General features: G+C 44.7%; 1 protein-coding gene across 3 annotated transcripts in view; it reads left to right on the top strand.

Annotated features, from left to right (window-relative positions):
* Positions 1-20,844, top strand: part of WDR59 (WD repeat domain 59) — a 92,930-nt gene that overhangs the window by 4,582 nt on the left and 67,504 nt on the right. For all 3 annotated transcript variants that reach the window (XM_056525601.1, XM_056525599.1, XM_056525600.1), the window contains exons 2-8: positions 3,580-3,629; positions 8,538-8,673; positions 9,325-9,410; positions 9,499-9,579; positions 11,288-11,325; positions 13,366-13,454; positions 13,618-13,734. In XM_056525601.1, coding sequence (XP_056381576.1) covers positions 3,580-3,629; positions 8,538-8,673; positions 9,325-9,410; positions 9,499-9,579; positions 11,288-11,325; positions 13,366-13,454; positions 13,618-13,734 — 597 coding nt within the window. The remainder of the gene's footprint in view (positions 1-3,579; positions 3,630-8,537; positions 8,674-9,324; positions 9,411-9,498; positions 9,580-11,287; positions 11,326-13,365; positions 13,455-13,617; positions 13,735-20,844) is intronic.

Below are 20,844 nucleotides of genomic sequence, written 5' to 3'. Positions count from 1 at the left end.
CCCATGATTCTCTTACAGGCAAAATGCTGACAAAGCATCATGGGAGATGTAGTCCAAAACATCTGCAGTGCCGAAGGTTGCCTATGCCTGCCCTATAATCTAGTCAGGTACTGATTGGGAAGTACCCTGATGGTGTCACTGGTACAAGTGCCAGAAATGGGATGTGAGACTTAAAGGGGTACTCCGGTGGGGGGAAAAAAAAATCTAATCAACTGGTGCAAGAAAGTTAAACAGATTTGTAAAAATCTTTTAATTAAAAATCTTAATCCTTCCAGTACTTATCAGCTGCTGTATAATACAGAGTAGGGATGTCCCGATACCATTTTTTTTTTAAGACCGAGTACCGATACTTTAATTCTAGTACTCGCCGATACCAAGTACGAGTATTTATATTTTAAAGGGAATCTGACAGCAGGATGACGCGGTTTCTGGCGCTGCTTACCGTGCTGATATGTGGGTCCTTGTTGTGTAGTATGGAGGCGGCTGCTGTAGTATGAGCCAATATTTCTCTCTTCTCCAATGGACAGAACAGGGAATTTGCATTGGCGGTGAGACCGATGTACACATGGTGAGCAGCGATAGAAACTGGGTCACCTGCATCTACCTATAAATTCAAGTTAGTGCAGGTGACTATGTAGTAAGATTGTCTTTAATAGTAGGTAGTATCCCCTTGCAGACATTAGCAGCAGGGGCCCCCCGTTTAGACAGCAGCAGGGGCCCCCCGTTTAGACAGCAGCAGGGGCCCCCCATTTAGACAGCAGCAGGGGCCCCCCATTTAGACAGCAGCAGGGGCCCCCCATTTAGACAGCAGCAGGGGCCCCCCATTTAGACAGCAGCAGGGGCGCCCCGTTTAGACAGCAGCAGGGCCCCCCGGTAGACATTAGTAGAAGCCGCCCTCCTTGCAGGCAGCTCACCTCCTCTGTCGGGTGCTGCCGCTCCACTGTCCCGTTCTTCTGTCCTACGGTCCGCATCATGGCGTCCTATGGAGGAGCATGTGACATATACGTCACTCCGCTTCCTCCGTAGCGTTATGCTGGGCGCAGGGGAGGAGGCGGAGTGATGTATTTGTCACATGCTCCTCTATAGGACAACATGATGCGGCCCGGAGGACAGAAGAATGGGACAGTGGAGCGGCAGCAGGTATCAGGCATGGTATCGGGGACAATAAAAAAGTCCCCGATAATATGCAAAAAGCTAGTATCGGCCCCGATACCAGTAGCGGTATCGGGACATCCCTAATACAGAGGAAGTTCTTTTTGAATTTCTTTTCTGTCTGACCACAGGGTTCTCTGCTGACACCTCTGTCTGTGTCAGGAACTGACCAGAGCAGGAGAGGTTTTCTATGGGGATTTGCTTCTAAACTGGAGAGTTCCTGACATGGACAGAGGTGTCTGCAGAGAGCACTGTTGTCAGACAGAAAATAAATTCACAAATGTCTCTGATTTATACAGCAGCTGATAAGTACTGAAAGGATTAAGATTTTTTAATAGAAGTAGTTTACAAATCTGTTTAACTTTCAGTCACCAGTTGATTTGAAAACATTTGTTTTCTGCTTGTTTCCAGGGATATCCCCTTTTAAAGGAAATCTGTCATCAGTTTCACCTGCACTAACCTGCCGTAGATACTTGCCTCATCCCGTTCCATGCTGCGGTTCTCCGGCTATGGCCTTTATCTTCTGCACCCAGCCCAACTTGTAGCATGGGCAGAGCTCAGTGACTTCACCGTTGCTGTTTGCTAGCAGCTTGACTCAGCAGAGAACAGCAGCGGTTATGTCACTAAGCTCTGTCCATGCTTCAAGTCGTGCCTGAAGCAGAAGACACCGAAGGGGATAACTGGAGAACCACAGCACAGAGCAGGACCAGGTAAGTATTGTCATCAGTGTCACTTGCACTACCAGTCTGTACCAACAGGTTAGTGCATGTGACACTGATGACAGATTTCCTTTAAACCCTCATTTGGGACAGCATTTTTTTTTTTTTTTACTTTGTTATTGTGCTGCTACAAGTATTGTTATGCGCTTTGGTAGTAGCTGTTGATTCCATTGACCCAGCTACATTGTATTCACCTTTGGTATTCACATAGATTGGTGGATATTAACAAATATTAATAAAAAATGTACATTCCTTATAACTTTCAAGATCTCTTATACTTTCTAAGACATAATAATAATTTATATATTGTTTCTGTCCTGTATAGAATGCATCTCTAGTCTGTTTTTTACACTTGTATTTAGGCCTGCAACTAACAGTTATTTACATAATTGATTAGTTGGCCGATTATTGTTTAGATTTATCGACTAATCGGATAAAAATAACTATAGAGGAGAAGATAATTTGTGTTTGAGTTAAATTTGGGAAGGAGTTAATGAGAAGAGGTCTTCTATGTGTTTTAGCTAAGGGAATCATTGTGTGTTAAAGGGGTTTTGCAGGAATAGAGAAACAGCTATTTTCTTTTAGGGATTGACTGATTATTGGTTTGGCCGATAATATCGGCCGATATTCACGATTTTGGACGTTATCTGTATCGGCAATTACCTTGCCGATAATTCCCCCCCCCCCCGGCCAGGGACCGCCACGTCCTCAACGCAAATTCACTGTCGGTGCGCACAGTGACAGCTCAGGATGCCGCTTAACTCCTTTAAGCGAGAGTTTGTGGGGTCGGCTAGAGAGGCTAAAAGGAGGAGCTTTATATTTAAATAAGTATAATAATTCTTTTAAATATATATATTATTTATTCCTTGTAAGGGTAATACCCCCTCCCTTTTTCTTATGAGTGGCCAGCTAAGAGGGGTAGCACGTTACCTGGTTTTCCATCCTACAGGCCCCGAGCAGTCTATTTAGTGAGGAGGGAGGCAGCACACATAATCTTTCACTTTCATCTTTTCTCTGCTACTATTGCGAGTCTGGCCTTTAGCACAGAGCCTGACAACCGGGGACTGCAGGAAGCAGAAGATGGTGTGTGCTGGGCCAGGCTGCCGAGGACCACATTTTAATTAATGTGTAATTAATGATAATTGCTTAATGTATGTAAACTTTAGAAATTGTCTGACCAACTAAACGACCAACCTATTTATCGATTATGAAAATAGTTGACAACTATTTTCATAATCTGTTAGTTGCCGATTAATCGATTAGTTGTTTCAGCCCTACTTGTATTGAGTGTAGACAATGTTCTGTGAACTAAACACAATAAGAACACAAATGCCTCTCCTGTGCTCATAGTTTGTTACACTATATCTATATATGCAAACACATATACACAACAAATCCACATCAATGGGCTTCCACACTCCCATTCACAATTCAGAATTTCCACGTGCGGATTCGGCACAAGCCAGTAACCACCCAAATGAATGCGGACTTCAGTGCCTATTTCCATGCAATTTCCCAAACTTCTTCAGGTAGAAGATTCACTGAATGTATTACTTTTTTGTGATCCTCCATTGAAAATTCCAATTATAAACCTTTACCTAGTCCTCTCACCTATTCAGATGTGCCAAGCCCTATTGCATTACAGTAATGTCTACCTACATGGACAGAAGATTTATCTTTTCATTTTCTCACTGTTTGTTTAATCTAGGCAACAGCGATGTCGGTGGATTGTCAGGGTCAACTCGCAGTGCTTTCTGGGTGAGTCTTATTAGTGCTGCTAGGTGCCAGTGTCATATCATTAGTTCTTGACACATTGTGCTGCTGAACCTCTGTGTGATACTGTCTGCTCAGCTGCTGGATATTAGCCTATAATATGTGATATTGTCTGCTGAGCTACTCTGTCTAAAGCTGGCGGTACATATTAAATTAAAGTGTACTTGTCGTCAATGTAGATAATCCCATTATAAAATATGTGTATTTTTTTGGTTGGAAAAAAATGCTCTCTCTGCAGCTATTGTCTGTGTCTCTATGAGGAGTCCAAATACAGGTAGTGAGGACAGGACAAATTAGGGCTCTGTGCAGACTCCTGGCTTGTCAATCATTATGCTGTGAGGGCCGGGGGCATGTCATAGTCTCTCTGCACAGAGCCCTGTTTGTCCACTCACACTTCCTGTATTTGGACTCCTCATAGAGACACACATGCAATAGCTGTAAGACAAAAAAAATATTTTAGTAGATAAATGTAGATTATGAATATACACATAATGTTATTTTCTACATTTTATAAAAAGTTTTTGTTGACGACAGGTACACTTTAAAAGGGTTATCCTGGAATAGAAAAACAAAGCTGATTTCTTTCAAAAACAGCTACATGTCTGTCCCCAGGTTGGGTGTGGTATTCAGGGGTGTGGAAATGTAAAAAACAACTACTTGTCCAAGGGGCTAAAGCGGAACACAATCTACTTGTCCCTCAAGAACATCCACTTGTCCTGGTAGATAAAATAATTTCAACCAAAATAGTACAATTCACCCCACTAGACCACCAGGGATGGATAAGAGATTCCTTTAGACACCGCTGTCAACTTTGACAGCGGCGATCTAAAGGTTTAAAAGCCGGCCACAGCGATCGCAGCATGCCAGGCTATTAGCGGCGGGAGAGCTGTAGCTAGCTCATTTTACATCCGAGGCAAGCCCAGAAAATTGAACCCCCCCCCCCCAATCTGACCCCCATAACTCCAATTTTTCTATATACAGGGATGTATGAGGGTAAACCTATGTGCCGTGATCTGTAGTTTTTATCGGAATCATTTATTATCAGAACTTTTATTAGGGAAGGGGCTTGTTCACGTATATACGCACTTTTTAAAATATTTTAATCACTGTTTTTCAGTCTTCATAGGGACTTATATATGGAGTCTTTTTATTGGAAAACACTGAACAGCGCTGTGTTACTGGTGGGGGGGGGGTTCTGCTTCTCCAGTTTATATGATGCATTTTATTTACTTTAATTTATGTATAAGAAAATGATGGAAGTTGCATTTAGTTACTAGATAACTACAACTCCCAGCATGCCCTGATACAGCCTATGGTTGTGTGGGTGTTGCAGCATGTTGCACTGTATAGTAGTACAGTTAAGGTTATTGTGTAACATGCTGGGAGTTGTAGTTTTGGTTTGTGTCAGATGCAGAGCCATAGGCTGTGTCAAGGAATACTGGGAATTGCAGTTAGTAACTACAACACCCAGCATGCCCCGATACAGCCTATGGCTCTGCAGCGACCCGAACCAAAACTACAACTCCCAGAATGTTACACTTTATAGTTCTACAGTTTAGGTTATGGTGCAACATGCTGGAACTTGTAGTTTTGGTTCGGGCGTGTTTGCGTGCATCCGTGGAACTCTTGGTTGGCGGGCGAGTATGAAGGGGGCGGGATTCTGCTGTAGGGATCGACCGATTATCGGTTTGAAAGGACTCAGGAGGACCCCCGGACAGGCAGGTGGAGAGAAGCGGGTGGCGGCGGCGGTCTCTGGCACCGCAAAAGCCGCTGCAGTTCATTGATTTAAAGCGCCCGCTGAGCAGCGCCCCCCGACTCCTGAAATCAGCTTGGGGCCCCTGCCCCCTCCATACACCCTGAGTGCCGGTGTGAGGTGCAGACTTGCATCGGCTCCTGCGCCTCACACCGGCATTAAAGAAAAATAAGGGGGAAGTCGGTCTGTCCCTGCTTGCCCGACGATACAGGGCTAAATCTATGAAAAATTCACCTGCTCGGCACCCGGAACGACATGTCCCGGGCGTCGGGCGATAGGATTTCCACATCCCTGGGTATTACAACTTGGCTTTATTCACTTCAATGGAACTGAGCTGTAGAACCACACCCAACCTGGAGACAAATGGGGAGCGGTTTTTGAAACAAATTAGCTCTGTGTTTCTATTCCTGGATATCCTTTTAATGATGGCCAAACCCAATCATTTTGGTAGGATTGACAACCATCTAATATGTAGATGTCAGGGGAGATGTCAGGGGCACTTGAATTTCAATATGCCTGCTTGCTCTGTTGTGAATGGCGATAAGCCTCAGCCAGACTACTCAGCCTCCCCTTTCTTCATTAACGCATTCATGCTCCACAGAAATAGATGTCGGCCAGATGAGCATTTGGTTAATAACTAATGCATCTTTCTAATTTAAAGTTTACCTCCAGTGTTTTATTGACTACGGAAAATGGTTTTGAATTCTGTGCAGGAATAGCTTATAGAGCAATCGTTCTCCCTGTTTTATAAGGCCATGAAGCTACCCGCTACAGTACCATAGCATCCGCCTCTGGTCCAAGACCCTGCACCTCATAATTACATGACGCAGGCACTGGAGACAGAAGGGAAAGCACCATCTCATAATGCAGAGCTATATATGGAGAACGTGCGCTTGGTAAGCTGTTCCGGTGCCAAATTCAAAATCAGTTAAGTTATGAGACAACTAACGTGAACAATGCTGCACTGTAGTAATATTTCATAAAACACTGGAGGGACACTTTAAGCTTATTTTGTGTGATACTGTCTGCTGGGCTACTGTATCTAAGCCTGCCATGTGTGATACTGTCTTCTTAGCTGCTGTTTTTAAATGGGCACTGTCTGATACAAAAAACTGTTTATATATTGTACATCTTGGCAAAACATTAACCTTTCTAATATACTTAATGAGAAAATTTTATTTCCTTTTTATACAAATTATGGCTTTGTCCAAGCTGAAGCATGGGCATGGACAAAGTCCAGTAAGTAAGTCCAGGAGAGAGCACAGAGGAGTACTATCAGACAGGAGAGAGCACAGATGAGTGCTGTCAGACAGAAGAAAGCACAGAAAAGTACTATCACACAGAAGAGAGCACAGAGGAGTACTATCAGACAGGATAGAGCACAGATGAGTACTATCATACAGGAGAGAGTACAAAGGAGTGCTATCAGACAGGAGAGAGAGAGCACAGAGGAGTGCTATCAGACAGGAGAGAGAGAGCACAGAGGAGTGCTATCAGACAGGAGAGAGAGAGCACAGAGGAGTGCTATCAGACAGGAGAGAGAGAGCACAGAGGAGTGCTATCAGACAGGAGAGAGAGAGCACAGAGGAGTGCTATCAGACAGGAGAGAGAGCGCACAGAGGAGTGCTATCAGACAGGAGAGAGCGCACAGAGGAGTGCTATCAGACAGGAGAGAGCGCACAGAGGAGTGCTATCAGACAGGAGAGAGCGCACAGAGGAGTGCTATCAGACAGGAGAGAGCGCACAGAGGAGTGCTATCAGACAGGAGAGAGCGCACAGAGGAGTGCTATCAGACAGGAGAGAGCGCACAGAGGAGTGCTATCAGACAGGAGAGAGCGCACAGAGGAGTGCTATCAGACAGGAGAGAGCGCACAGAGGAGTGCTATCAGACAGGAGAGAGCGCACAGAGGAGTGCTATCAGACAGGAGAGAGCGCACAGAGGAGTGCTATCAGACAGGAGAGAGCGCACAGAGGAGTGCTATCAGACAGGAGAGAGCGCACAGAGGAGTGCTATCAGACAGGAGAGAGCGCACAGAGGAGTGCTATCAGACAGGAGAGAGGGCACAGAGGAGTGCTATCAGACAGGAGAGAGCGCACAGAGGAGTGCTATCAGACAGGAGAGAGGGCACAGAGGAGTGCTATCAGACAGGAGAGAGGGCACAGAGGAGTGCTATCAGACAGGAGAGAGGGCACAGAGGAGTGCTATCAGACAGGAGAGAGGGCACAGAGGAGTGCTATCAGACAGGAGAGAGGGCACAGAGGAGTGCTATCAGACAGGAGAGAGGGCACAGAGGAGTGCTAGCTCACCCTCACTTACTGGGCTTTATCCATGCCTGTGCTTCAGCTTCGACAAAGCTGAATCCTGTGTGATACTGTCTGCTAATCCAATGTATTGTCTTGTCTCCTAGGCAATGTAAGATTTCTCAGAATATTTTCTTAACAACCTTAGCTAATTTATTAGGATTGTGGATATTTTGCAATCCCACTGCTTTGGTCAGGTTCCAGAAGTTTTAAGGGTACATTCACACGTACAGGATCTGCTGCATATTTGATTCTGTTCAGTCATTTAGTTGCGTTGATATCTGGTAGCAGATCCTGTATGTGTGAACGTACCCTTAGCTTCTTCAGGCATGGCAGAGGCGGTGAATGAGGGGCCGGGAGTCTGTAGTAAGTTTAATGTGAATTCAGGTAGAAGGAGATGGTTGCACATCTACAATCTGGTATAATGATCTAATTGCTTCTCAGCCTAATTTCAAAAACTAACAGGTTGTTAGTATACGTTTTGATCAAAAAGTACAAAGCCCACTCGCCACGTCAAGGCCACCTATAACGGGTTGAGGAGGCCAGTGCTGACTGTGCTGCAGAAACATTGCTGAGCTAATGCGAAGCCTCACAGATCCCTGTGCTTTGTCACAATGATGGATGGTCATATCCCATTCTGTAGTGGCTGCCTTACAAATTTACACTGGTAAAACCATAATTCAGAAAGTTTAATCAGCTTCACAGTTTCAGCCATGGTGCCCCCACCCCTTCAGAAATCATCTTCAGGAACCATTTGTTGACATGGTCATGTGACATTGTCTCCGATCTGCGTCAAATAGGTAATATCACTTCATACTAATAATTTCTGCCTGTAACAGACGCCGTTTCCTGTACATTGTGAACTTGGAGACTCCCAATGATGGCCCCAGGAAGATAGCAAGGCAAAGCAAGTGGGACATCGGCACAGTGCAGTGGAATCCCCATGAGAGCTACGCTCACTTTTTTGCTGCTTCTGTAAGTTTTCCCCATCTTACATAGTTGCCAGTTAAGTCATTTATAGTGATTATTGTCTTTATGTGAATCTGATCCAGTGACCCAGAATCTGCCTGATTGGCTCCAACTCTTTATGCAAGAAGCGGATGAGAATGTATTAATTTTCTCACTTTATGAAATGCATCAAGTAAAAGTAAATATCACAGGCTCGACTAGTGCTGGCTGTTACTGAAAAAGATGAGTGTCTGTCCATTAGACTGCTATTACAGTTACCATATGGATGTCACCCAACTTTCCTAAGCAGAATTTTTGGAGTCTGGGAAGGCTGTAGTAGTGGACATTTGTGTCCCATGCCTTTTCAGAATGTAATGTTACTCTAGAGAAATGTTTCCAAACCAGTGTGCCTCTGTCAGCTGTTGAACAACTATCACTCTGCAGGCACGCTGGTCGGGAAATGCTGTTCTAGACAGCTACAATACTGAAGAGTGTTGTCCTAATGGAACATGTCCTTTAATGAATGTCATTGTATTTATGTTTCTATTGGAGATAAGGGGTGTCAGAGGTGCAAGGCAACCAATTATCTCTATTATTCTGCTGAACTGAATATGCATTTTAGTAGGGATGTCAGGAGTGATCTGATCTCTATTGCCATCTCATCCTGCTTTGTTGCAGAGTAACCAGCGAGTAGACCTGTATCAGTGGAGGGACAATTGTGGAGACATCGCCACCTCCTTGCAGGGACACACACGAGTCATCAGGTCAGACAATTTATTTTTGCTATGATGATAATTATGTGACCACAGCTCTGCTTACATACTAACAATGCAGTGTCTTTGTCCTTTACAGTGACCTGGACTGGTCCGTGTATGAGCCTGACCTACTGGTCACCAGCTCTATCGACACCTATATTTACATCTGGGATGTCAAGTAAGCACCTGTTAGAGCAATGTATATAATATGTATGTGTGCCATTATCATATATATGGGATTCTAAGTGATAGATTATTATGACAATGAGGGTCTTACATTGGCATGGTGTTAAATTTGCTGGGAATTAGTTATTTTTAATCGGGGTAAGCATGGGGACACAACTTTTTGCCTATTCACAGCATAGGGAACAAGTGTTTGATCATGGAGAATTCGACCACTGCGACCCCTGTGATCTTTTGTATGGTGCCAGAGCAGGAGAGAAGTGTGGAGCATACAGTAGCTGATAAGAACTGGAAGGATTAAGATTTTTAAATAGAAGTAATTTACAAATCTCTTTAACTTTCTGGCACCAGTTGATTCAAGGAAAAATAAAAAAAAATGTTTTTTCCACAGGAGTACCCCTTCAACACGCATATCTTAATTAAGTTGAACTACAGACTTTATAGGGAAAAAATACACAATTGACATCCTTGTTCAAACCCGTCTAGCCTGACTTCTTTAACCCCTTAAGGACCACAGGTTTTTCCATTTTTGCACTTTTGTTTTTTCCTCTCATCTTCTGTTCTTCCTGTCATCTTCTGACCCCTATAACATTTTTATTTTACCGCATATGGAGCAGTATAAGGGCCCATTTTTTGCACTGTGATCTGAAGCTTTTAGTGGTACCATTTTTGTATTGATCTGACTTTTTGATAACTTTTTTTATTAATTTTTTCATGATATAAAAAGTGACCAAAAGTATGTTATTTTGGACTTTGGATTTTTTTTGCGTATACGCCATTAGCCGTGCGTTTTAATTAATGATATATTTTTATAATTCGGACATTTCTGCACGCGGTGATACCACATATGTTTATATTTATTTAGATTTTTTTTGTTTTTTTTTTATCAGAAAAGGGGGGTGATTTGGACTTTTATTAGGGAAAGGGTAAAATGACATTTATTAACTTTTTTTTGCAATGTTATAGGTCCCATAGGGGGCTATAACACTGCACACACTGATCTTTTACACTGATCACTGCAAAGCCATAGCATTGATCAGTGTTATCAGCGGTTGATTGCTCAAGCCTGCATCTCAGGCTTGGAGCAATCAATCGCCGAATGGACGCGCCGGAGGAAGGTAAGAGGACCTCCGCTTATGTCCTAGCTGATCGGGACACCGCATTTTCACTGTGGTGGTCCCGATCAGCCCCACTGAGCAGCCAGGAAGCTTTTACTTTCGTTTTAGATGCGGCATTCAAAGGTGAAAGGGTTAATAGCCCGCGGCAGCACGATTGCTGCAGCGCGCTATTAGCACTGGGTTCCGGCATGAGTTACATGCTGGGACTGACCCGATATGACACGTGGTCACCGCGTTATATTGCGTTATATTCCGGCCAAGGAAGTAAATATACGTCCTTGGTTGTTAAGGGGTTAAATAATATTTGATTTAGGAATGTTTTATGAAGCCAGAATGTTGACCTATGAAACATTCATTTGTGTCATATATGTGGTTTGTGTATTTGCTATAAAGTGAGAAGTCTGGGTGGTCATTCTGTAAGTGTGGTGATTCCTTATTTTTCATAGCAGTTGAATAAAATGAATAAAGAAAAGTTTTTTTTAATTATTTTTAAGTTGTAAAATGGTGTTTATTAGGGTTACTTTTCATTTCAAATGAAGATTTTATAGATTCTTTATTTCAATTGTTTTTCACCCCTTTCCTCAGAGACACAAGGAAACCAGCAGTCTCCTTGTCTGCAGTAGGTAGGTATTGCTACACTGGTTCAGCTAAAAAGGAAATAGCACTTCTGATTGGTTAATTTGGTTGTTTAACAAAAACTCCAGAAAAACAGCTCCTAATCTTGGCCACTAGGTGACCCTCTTCTTGGCAACCTGCTGTCCATTGCCTGTTGTCAGGCGATTTCTGTCTCTAGTAACAGAGACCCAGGACAAAACACAGGAAGTGGGGATGGAGCTTAGCATCTGCTTTGTGCAGGAGAGAGGGAGAAAGCCTGGGATGTGTAGCTGCAAGCTGAGCCAGTCCACCTGCTGAATAGTATCCCCAAAAGTACATCAAAGCTTCCTTCTTATTTCTTGTCAAGCATAAAGCTCAGGACTGCTGTCCTTTGTGTAAATGGCAGTGTACTGCAGCATGTCCTCAGTGCTGCAGTGTAATCTCCCCCTTCCTTTAGCTTCTTAGCAACAAACCCCTTTAACTACTTATGCTTTTTAATATTTTTTTTTAATCCCTATCACACCGCACCTTGCAAAAGTAACCTCTTCTTCATCCACATGAACATCTATAGTATCGTACTGTGTAAATAATCCACCAGCAAAGAGTCAGCCTGTTTACCAACCCTTTCATGGCAGTGTGATGAGTGTTGTGCAGTGATTGACTAGGTAACTTGGGGAGAAAGCGCCTGTGTGTGTGTGTACTACTGGCAAACAGCACAGCCCTGGTGCCGCCCTATGATGGGGCCTCTCAGATGCTTAAAGGGGTACTCCGGCAAAAATTAACTTATCTCCTATCCACAGGATAGGGGATAAGTAGCTGATCATAGGGGGTCCGTCCGCTGTGACCCTCCAACATGGGACCCAGGCTCTCCCAGTGAGGAGAGCGTGTCGTCTACCGGTAGACAGCATGCGCTCTATTCATTTCTATGGGAGCGCCGATGATGCCAGAGTGCTGAAGAATACACTCCTCACTCCAGCGGGACCCTCATGATAAGCTGCTTATCCCCTATCCACAGGACAGGCTAATTATCGCCAGAGATCTCCTTTTAATAAACTGCAGTGAGCTCACTCAAATTTACCTTGTCCCTACTCAACAAATGGGTTAAAGGGTTAACAAAGCCAGACAGGTTTATAAAAATCTTTTGAAATGACAGGTATGATTTAAAGAGTCTGAAAGAGCTGCTGGAAACTGTCAATCACCTTTTTTCTAGACAACAGAAAAAACTAAAATGGCGCTACCCTCACCTAGTGGCCAAAGGAGCTGCTGTGCTCCTAACACATAAAGAGCTTTATAGGAAATGTAGATTCCCACATTCCTGTAGAGAGACACTGCTAGACACCCATTCAGTGCATGCACTTCAGTAATACAGATGTTTTACCAGTAAAATGCCTCTCAGGTGTTTTATTGGGAGACGCAAGTGCCATGGGTATCGACTAGAGATGAGCGAACTTGCAGTAAATTCGATTCGTCACAAACTTCTTGGCTCGGCAGTTGATGACTTATCCTACATAAATGAGTTCAGCTTTCAGGTGCTCCCGTGGGCTGGAAAAGGTGGATACAGTCCTAGGAGACTCTTTCCTAGGAATGTATCCACCTTTTCCAGCCCACCGGAGCACCTGAAAGCTGAACTAATTTATGCAGGATAAGTCATCAATTGCCGAGCCGAGAAGTTCGTGACGAATCGAATTTACTGTAAGTTCGCTCATCTCTATTATCGACTGCTGACACAAAGGATAAGGGACATCTGGACTGTCTAGACTCTAGACAGTCCAGATGTCCCTTTTCCTTTGTGTCAGCAGTCTATACCCATGGCACTTGAATCTCCCAATAAGATGCCTGAGAGGCATTTCACTGGTAAAACATCTGTATTAATTAAGTGCATGCATTGTCTAGAGCCTTGTATGTTGAGTATGGTTTCAGTATTTTCAACATGCACTGGTCTTTCCTGGAACACTATTGTAACATAAAGAACTCACATAAAGAGAACAATATACAGTATAGCCCTCTGCTACATATCACTTGCCTCTGTTTATATTCTTTAACACTGATAATTTACTTTCTTTCTGCAGCTGGTGCCTCACAGGTTAAATGGAACAAAAAGAACACAAATTGTCTCGCCACAAGTCACGACGGGGATGTGAGGATCTGGGATCGGAGGGTAAGTAGAAGCTGGGGAGTCAGCAGGTGTGGGGTGAGGGGCTGTGTCACTGCTTAGATTCCAGACTTGCATTTCATTATTGATCAGTGTTTAAATAATAAGTTGTGAAGGCCAGAGCAATGCATCTAGTCCTAATTAAATGCATCCTGCTCTATCATTCCAGAAACCCAGCACTGCAGTGGAGTACATCGCCGCCCACTTATATAAGATCCATGGACTAGACTGGCATCCAGACAATGAATATGTCCTAGCGACTTCAAGCCAAGACAACTCTGTGAAGGTAATGTTCCTGGATCAACAGCCTTTCACACTCATAAACTAAATATATTAATTAGAAAAGCAGTGATTGAATGCTGCTTCTTACTCCATATGACACTCTAAGAGGTCTGTTGTAAGGAGAGCTCTTTGCAGGGTCCTTAGATTAGATGTCTGACCACTTTCATGTAACTTTTTAGGAAAAGCTGTCCTGTGTGTGTATACAGTCATGGCCGTAAATGTTGGCACCCCTGAAATTTTTCTAGAAAAGGAAGTATTTCTCGCCAAAAAGGATTGCATTAACACATGTTTTGCTGTATACATGTTTATTCCCTTTGTGTTTATTGGAACTAAACCAAAAAAGGGAGGAAAAAAGAAAATTGGACATAATGTCACACCAAACTCCAAAAATGGGCTGGACAAAATTATTGGCACCCTTTCAAAATTGTGGAAAAATAAGATTGTTTCAAGCATGTGATGCTCCTTTAAACTCACCTGGGGCAAGTAACAGATGTGGACAATAGAAAAATCACACCTGAAAGCAGATAAAAAGTAGAGAAGTTCACTTAGTTTTTGCATTGTTTGACTGTGTGTGCCACACTAAGCATGGACAACAGAAAGAGGAGATGAGAACTGTCTGAGGACTTGGCTATCCGTCGACATTTAAATTAAATGAAACACTATAGCAGGAGACCCAGAAGCACCCCACTGCTGACACAGAGACATAAAAAAGCAAGACTACATTTTGCCAAAATGAACTTGAGTAAGCCAAAATCCTTCTGGGAAAACGTCTTGTGGACAGATGAGATGAGATCAAGACAGAGCTTTTTGGTAAAGCACATCATTCTACTGTTACCGAAAATGGAATGAGGCCTACAAAGAAAAGAACACAGTACATACAGGGAAAAATGGTGGAGGTTCAATGATGTTTTGGGGTTGTTTTGCTGCCTCTGGCACTGGGTGACTTGAATGTGTGCAAGGCATCATGAAATCTGAGGATTACCAACGGATTTTGGGTTGCACTGTACAGCCCAGTGTCAGAAAGCTGGGTTTGTGTCCGAGATCTTGGGTCTTCCAGCAGCACAATGACCCCCAAACATATGTCAAAAAGCACCCAGAAATGGATGGCAACAAAGCACTGGAGAGTTCTGAAATGGCCAGCAATGAGTCTAAATCCCATTGAACACCTTCCTATAAGAGAGACCTGGAGCAGTTTGCAAAGGAAGAGTGGTCCAATATTCCGGCTGAGAGGTGTAAGAAGCTTATTGATGGTTATAGGAATCCACGGACTTCAGTTATTTTTTCCAATGGGTGTGCAACCAAATATTAAGGGTGCCAATAATTTTGTCCAGCCCATTTTTGGAGTTTGGTGTGACATTATGCCCAATTTTCTTTTTCCTTTTTTTTTTTTTTTGGCTTCGTTCCATTACACACAAAGTGAATAAACATGTGTATAGCAAAACATGTTACTGCAATCCTTTTTTTGTGAGAAATACTTAATTTCTCTATCGGCTCCATTGGGGGACACAGACCGTGGGTGTATCTTGCTTTCTCTAGGAGGTGTGACACTATGGTAATAAAAAAAAGTCAGCTCCTCCCAGCAGGATATACCCGCCTTCAGGCTCTGAGCTAGTCAGTTTAAGCTTAGTGTCTGAAGGAGGTGGACGGGTCTGGTTTGCTCCAGACCAGGTCTTCTGTTTTTTGTTTTCCTAGTATACGGTTTTTCTATTCAAATCTTTTTGTGGTCCCCAAGAAGGTCTGTTCTGTGCAACCAATTCTAGACCTCAAGCGCCTCTTCCGAATGGGATCTCTCTGCTCGGTGGTAACGTCCCTGGAACAAGGGGAGTTCCTTCATCGGTGGACATCACGGATGCCTACCTCCATGTGGCAATATTTCCAGGCCATCATCGGTACCTCTGCTTTGCGGTTCCGGAGGGGCATTTTCAATTCGTAGCCCTCCCCTTTGGTCTAGCCACGGCTCCTCTGGTCTCTACAAAGATCCTTGCACCAGTGATGGGCTTGTTACGGTCGAGGGGTATCTCGGGGATACCCTATCTGGACGACCTTCTCATCAAGGCTCCAACCAGAGCCCAGACTCTGGAGAGTCTGGACGTCACTCTCCACACTCTGACTCGCTTCGGGTGGATGGTCAACCAGGACAAGTCAGTCCTCCATCCTACCCAGTCTCTAACCTTTCGGGGACTTCGATTCGACACGGCCTCTGCCCGAATTTGTCATCCGCCGGACAAACGTCTGGCGCTACAGGCGGGGGTCCGCTCCCTTCAAACCCAGGTATCAGTCTCCATCCGCACTTGTATGGAAGTCCTGGGTCGGATGGTGGCATCGATGGAGGCCGTACCCTTTGCCCAGTTTCTTTACCGCCCCCCTTCAACTGGCGATTCCCTCTCGATGGAACAGGTCTCCTCTGTCTCTCTATTGCCAGATTGTTCTCCCCCTCAGGGTCCATCAGTCCCTGCTCTGGTGGCTTCGCTCCCCCCTTTTTTCTCCAAGGGCGGTCCTTTCTTCCCCATCACTGGTAGGTTGTTACAACGGATGCCAGCCTGTCGAGCTGGGGTGGTGTGTTCAGGGATTGGACGGTTCAGGGACTCTGGTCTCCTCCGGAGACCCTTCCTCCGATAAACATGTTGGAGTTATGGGCGATTCTTCTTTGTTTTCTTCATTGGGAGTCCCTTCTTTAGTCCCGTCCTGTCCGCGTTCAGTCGGACTACGCCACGGCGTGGCGTACATAAATCAACAGGGCGGCACTCGCAGCTCGGCAGCCATGGCCGAGGTGACCAAGATTCTCTCCTGGGCGGAGAACAAGGTTCCGGCCATTTTGGCTTTTCACATTCCGGGAGTGCTCAACGGGGAAGCGGTGAGTGGTCTCTTCATCCGGAGGTCTTCACACAGCGCTGCGGCCTCTGGGGCATTCCGGACGTGGACCTCTTCGCGTTCCGACACATTCGGAAAATTAGTCCGTTTGTGTCCAAGTCCCGGGACCCTCAGGCTTTGGCCCTAGTGATTCCTTGGGCGGGGTTCGCCCTACCTTATCTGTTTCCCCCTCTTCCGCTCCTGTCCAGAGTGCTGGGGAAGCTCAAGGCAGAGGACGTCTCCGCCATTCTATTAGCTCCAGATTGGCCCCGAAGGTCGTAGTACGCCGACGCCTGATTACTTATCTGCCCACCCCAGGGACGGTTTGGTACGTCCCACGGTCTGTGTCCCCCAATGGAGCCGATAGAGAAAAGGAGATTTTTTAACACTTACCGTAAAATCTTTCTTGAAGGATCCATTGGGGGACACAGCTCCCGCCCTTTTTGGGTTTTTTCCTTTGGTTCTTTGTCCGAGGGTGTGTTCAGTTATGTTTTTTCTTCTGGTTCTCGGACAGTTTTGGGTTTTTCTTTGACCTCTTGGTCTCCTCCTATTGCTCTGGAATTTAAACTGACTAGCTCAGAGCCTGAAGGCGGGTATATCCTGCTGGGAGGAGCTGACTTTTTTATTACCATATTGTCACACCTCCTAGAGACAGCAAGATACACCCACGGTCTGTGTCCCCCAATGGATCCTTCAAGAAAGAGATTTTCCGGTAAGTGTTAAAAAATCTCCTTTTTCTTGAAAAATTTCAGGGGTGCCAACATTTACGGCCATGACTGTATGAGGAATAGAGCTATTTATGGCCAGGTAACTTGAATATGGTATTTTTCACCAGAGTTCTGCTCTATAGGTTTTTTTTAATTTTCGGTTGTTGACTTGATATTAAAGTGTCTCCCATACACTGCACACACAAGGGGTCTCTGCTCTCCTGTATCTCTGTAACCGAAGAAGCAGCAAAATAGGTGACCTAATTGAACAGTACTGATCAGTGTAAGCAGAGAATCGAAGACTGGGGTCAGATATAACACTCACTACAAGCTGCAGGAGCCGCTCCCTGTCTCTCTGCTTCTGTCCCTCTCCAACCACTCCCCACCCCTCTTTTCATAGACGTCAAAGGGCAGCTGTAACCTGATACTTCAGTTAGATGATTTGTTTTAAGATGAACTTGAGAAGTTTTTGCAAATTGAATGATGAGTTTGAGTGAGCAGAAAAAGTTGGGAAAGAGGCATTTATCTTTGATAACACATTCTACAAAGTTTATTTCATTACCTTTAAAGCTTGTACTACGGATTTATGCAAAGCTTGTTAAGTGTAGTGCCTATTATGTTTACCTACAGCTGAAATGGCAGATTTTGAATTTGCTACTGTAAAAACATATTAAACATCATTGCTTTTGGATTTTATTTACAATTAATTTAAATGGAAACAGTCACTTACATATCTGTGCTACACAATATTACTTTTTGACTTGCATTGGGATTCTGTCTTGTTCCCCCAAACTGTCTCTTGACATTTCAAAAAAAATAATATATTTTTTTTAAGTGACAGATTTAATAAAAGTTTATCTTACAGCATTAAAACATCTTCAGATATGTTGCTCATAGTTGTTAGGTACATCAGGTCTCACTTCTGAGACCCTCTGAGATAGTGAGCTATTAGCCGTGGCATCGCGCTCCACTTCTCGACCTGCCTGCATGATTCAACCTTTTCTCTGCATAGAGGTCATTTTAACTTCATTTTGGTTCTTTTTGCTGGGGACTAATTGGACAGTTGGACTCGAGTATGCAGGCCATGATCGCCCTGATATCAGATCACTGCATTTGCGGCAGTGCGGCACTTAAAATGGCTGATCTGATCGCCCGCGGCACTGCCGCACGTATCTGATCTGTCAAGATTGCGCACGGAGGTCCCCTCACCTGCCTCCGTCCTTCTTCCCGAGTCTTCTGCACTGATCTGCCTTTCAGCAGATAATACTGATCAGTGCTATGCCCTATGCATAGCACTGAACAGTATTAGCAATCTAATGATTGCTATAAATGGTCCCCTATCGGGACTAAAAAGAGTTTTAAATGATTGTAAAAAAAAAAAAAAAGTTTAAAAAAAGGGAAAAATTTGAAAAAGCCCCTCCCCCAATAGTTTAAAATCACCCCTTTTCCCCATATTAATACAAAAATGCATAAAAACTATAAATAATAAACATATTTGGTATCGTCGTGAGCGTAAATGTCCAAGCTATAAGAATATAATGTTAATGATCCTCTTCGGCGAATGGTGTAAATGTTGGGGGGGGAGTCCTAAATTTCTGCTTTTTTGTCACATCAAACTGCAAAAAAAATTAATAAAAAGTGAGCCAGAGAATAAAGAAAACATGAAATGTTTACCTTTTTGAAGTGTACAGCATGAAAACAAAAACTCCCCCTAATTTGCAAAATTATGATTTTCCTTAAAATTTCCGTGCATAAAAAAATTTTTTTTGGGTTTACCTTACGTTTTAGGGTAAAATTTGTGATTTAATTACAAACTACATCTGGTCACGCAAAAAACAAGCACTCATATGGGTCTGTGAATGGAAATATAAAAGAGTTATAGATTTTAACAGTCGAGGAGGAAAAACGAAAACGCAAAAATAAAGTTGTCTGTGTCCTAAAGGGGTACTCCAGTGGAAAACCTTTTTTTCTTTTTTTTTTTTTTAAATCCAACTGGTGCCAGAAAGTTAAACAGCTTATTATATTACGTCTATTTAATAATCTTAATCCTTCCAGTACTTAGCGGCTGTATGCTCCAGAGGAAGTTCTTTTCTTAGTATCTGCTGAATCTGGCAGCATCCTTCCGAAAGTCTCCCGGTTGATCTATTCTATATACTTAGAATATATACCGTATATACTCGAGTATAAGCCGACCCGAGTATAAGCCGAGACCCCTAATTTCAACCCAAAATCCCAGGAAAAGTTATTGACTCGAGTATAAGCCTAGGGTGGGAAATACCTCATCCCCCCCTGTCATCATCCAGACCCGTCATTAACATCCTCATCATCCCCTTGTCATCATCCCACACATCCCCCCTTCATCATCCCCTTGTCATCATCCCACACATCCCCTTATCATCCCACACATCCCCCCTTCATCATCCCCTTGTCATCATCCCACACATCCCCTTATCATCCCACACATCCCCCCTTCATCATCCCCTTGTCATCATCCCACACATCCCCCCTTCATCATCCCCTTGTCATCATCCCACACATCCCCTTATCCCACACATCCCCCCTTCATCATCCCCTTGTCATCATCCCACACATCCCCCCTTCATCATCCCCTTGTCATCATCCCACACATCCCCTTATCATCCCACACATCCCCCCTTCATCATCCCCTTGTAATCATCCCACACCCCCCCCCCCCCTTCATCATCCCCACCCCCCTTCATCATCCCCACACCCCCCCCCCTTCATCATCCCCTTCTCATCATTCGCCCTCAGTGGTCTTCAACCTGCGGACCTCCAGAGGTTTCAAAACTACAACTCCCAGCAAGCCCGGGCAGCCATCGGCTGTCCGGGCTTGCTGGGAGTTGTAGTTTTGAAACCTCCGGAGGTCCGCAGGTTGAAGACCACTGCGGCCTTCAACATGCGGACCTCCAGAGGTTTCAAAACTACAACTCCCAGCAAGCCCGGGCAGCCATCGGCTGTCCGGGCTTGCTGGGAGTTGTAGTTTTGAAACCTCCGGAGGTCCGCAGGTTGAAGACCACTGCGGCCTTCAACTTCATCCAGCCCCCTCTCACCCCCTTTAGTTCTGAGTACTCACCTCCGCTCGGCGCTGGTCCGGTCCTGCAGGGCTGTCCGGTAAGGAGGTGGTCCGGTGAGGAGGTGGTCCGGGCTGCTATCTTCACCGGGGGCGCCTCTTCTCCGCGCTTCCGGCCCGGAATAGATCCGTTGCCTAGACAACGACGCATCTGCGTCGTTGTCAAGGCAACGTGACTATTCTGAGGCCGGGCCCGAAGCGCTTAGAAGAGGCCTCCCCGGTGAAGATAGCAGCCCGGACCACCTCCTCACCGGACCACCTCCTTACCGGACAGCCCTGCAGGACCGGACCAGCGCCGAGCGGAGGTGAGTACTCAGAACTAAAGGGGGTGAGAGGGGGCTGGATGATGTTGAAGGCCGCAGTGGTCTTCAACCTGCGGACCTCCGGAGGTTTCAAAACTACAACTCCCAGCAAGCCCGGACAGCCGATGGCTGCCCTGGCTTGCTGGGAGTTGTAGTTTTGAAAC

This window comes from Hyla sarda, chromosome 6 (genome assembly GCF_029499605.1).
Source record: "Hyla sarda isolate aHylSar1 chromosome 6, aHylSar1.hap1, whole genome shotgun sequence".
NCBI classification, from domain to species: domain Eukaryota; kingdom Metazoa; phylum Chordata; class Amphibia; order Anura; family Hylidae; genus Hyla; species Hyla sarda.
The sequence above is the reverse complement of the archived record's forward strand: the minus strand, read 5'-3'. Positions and strand labels throughout refer to the sequence as shown.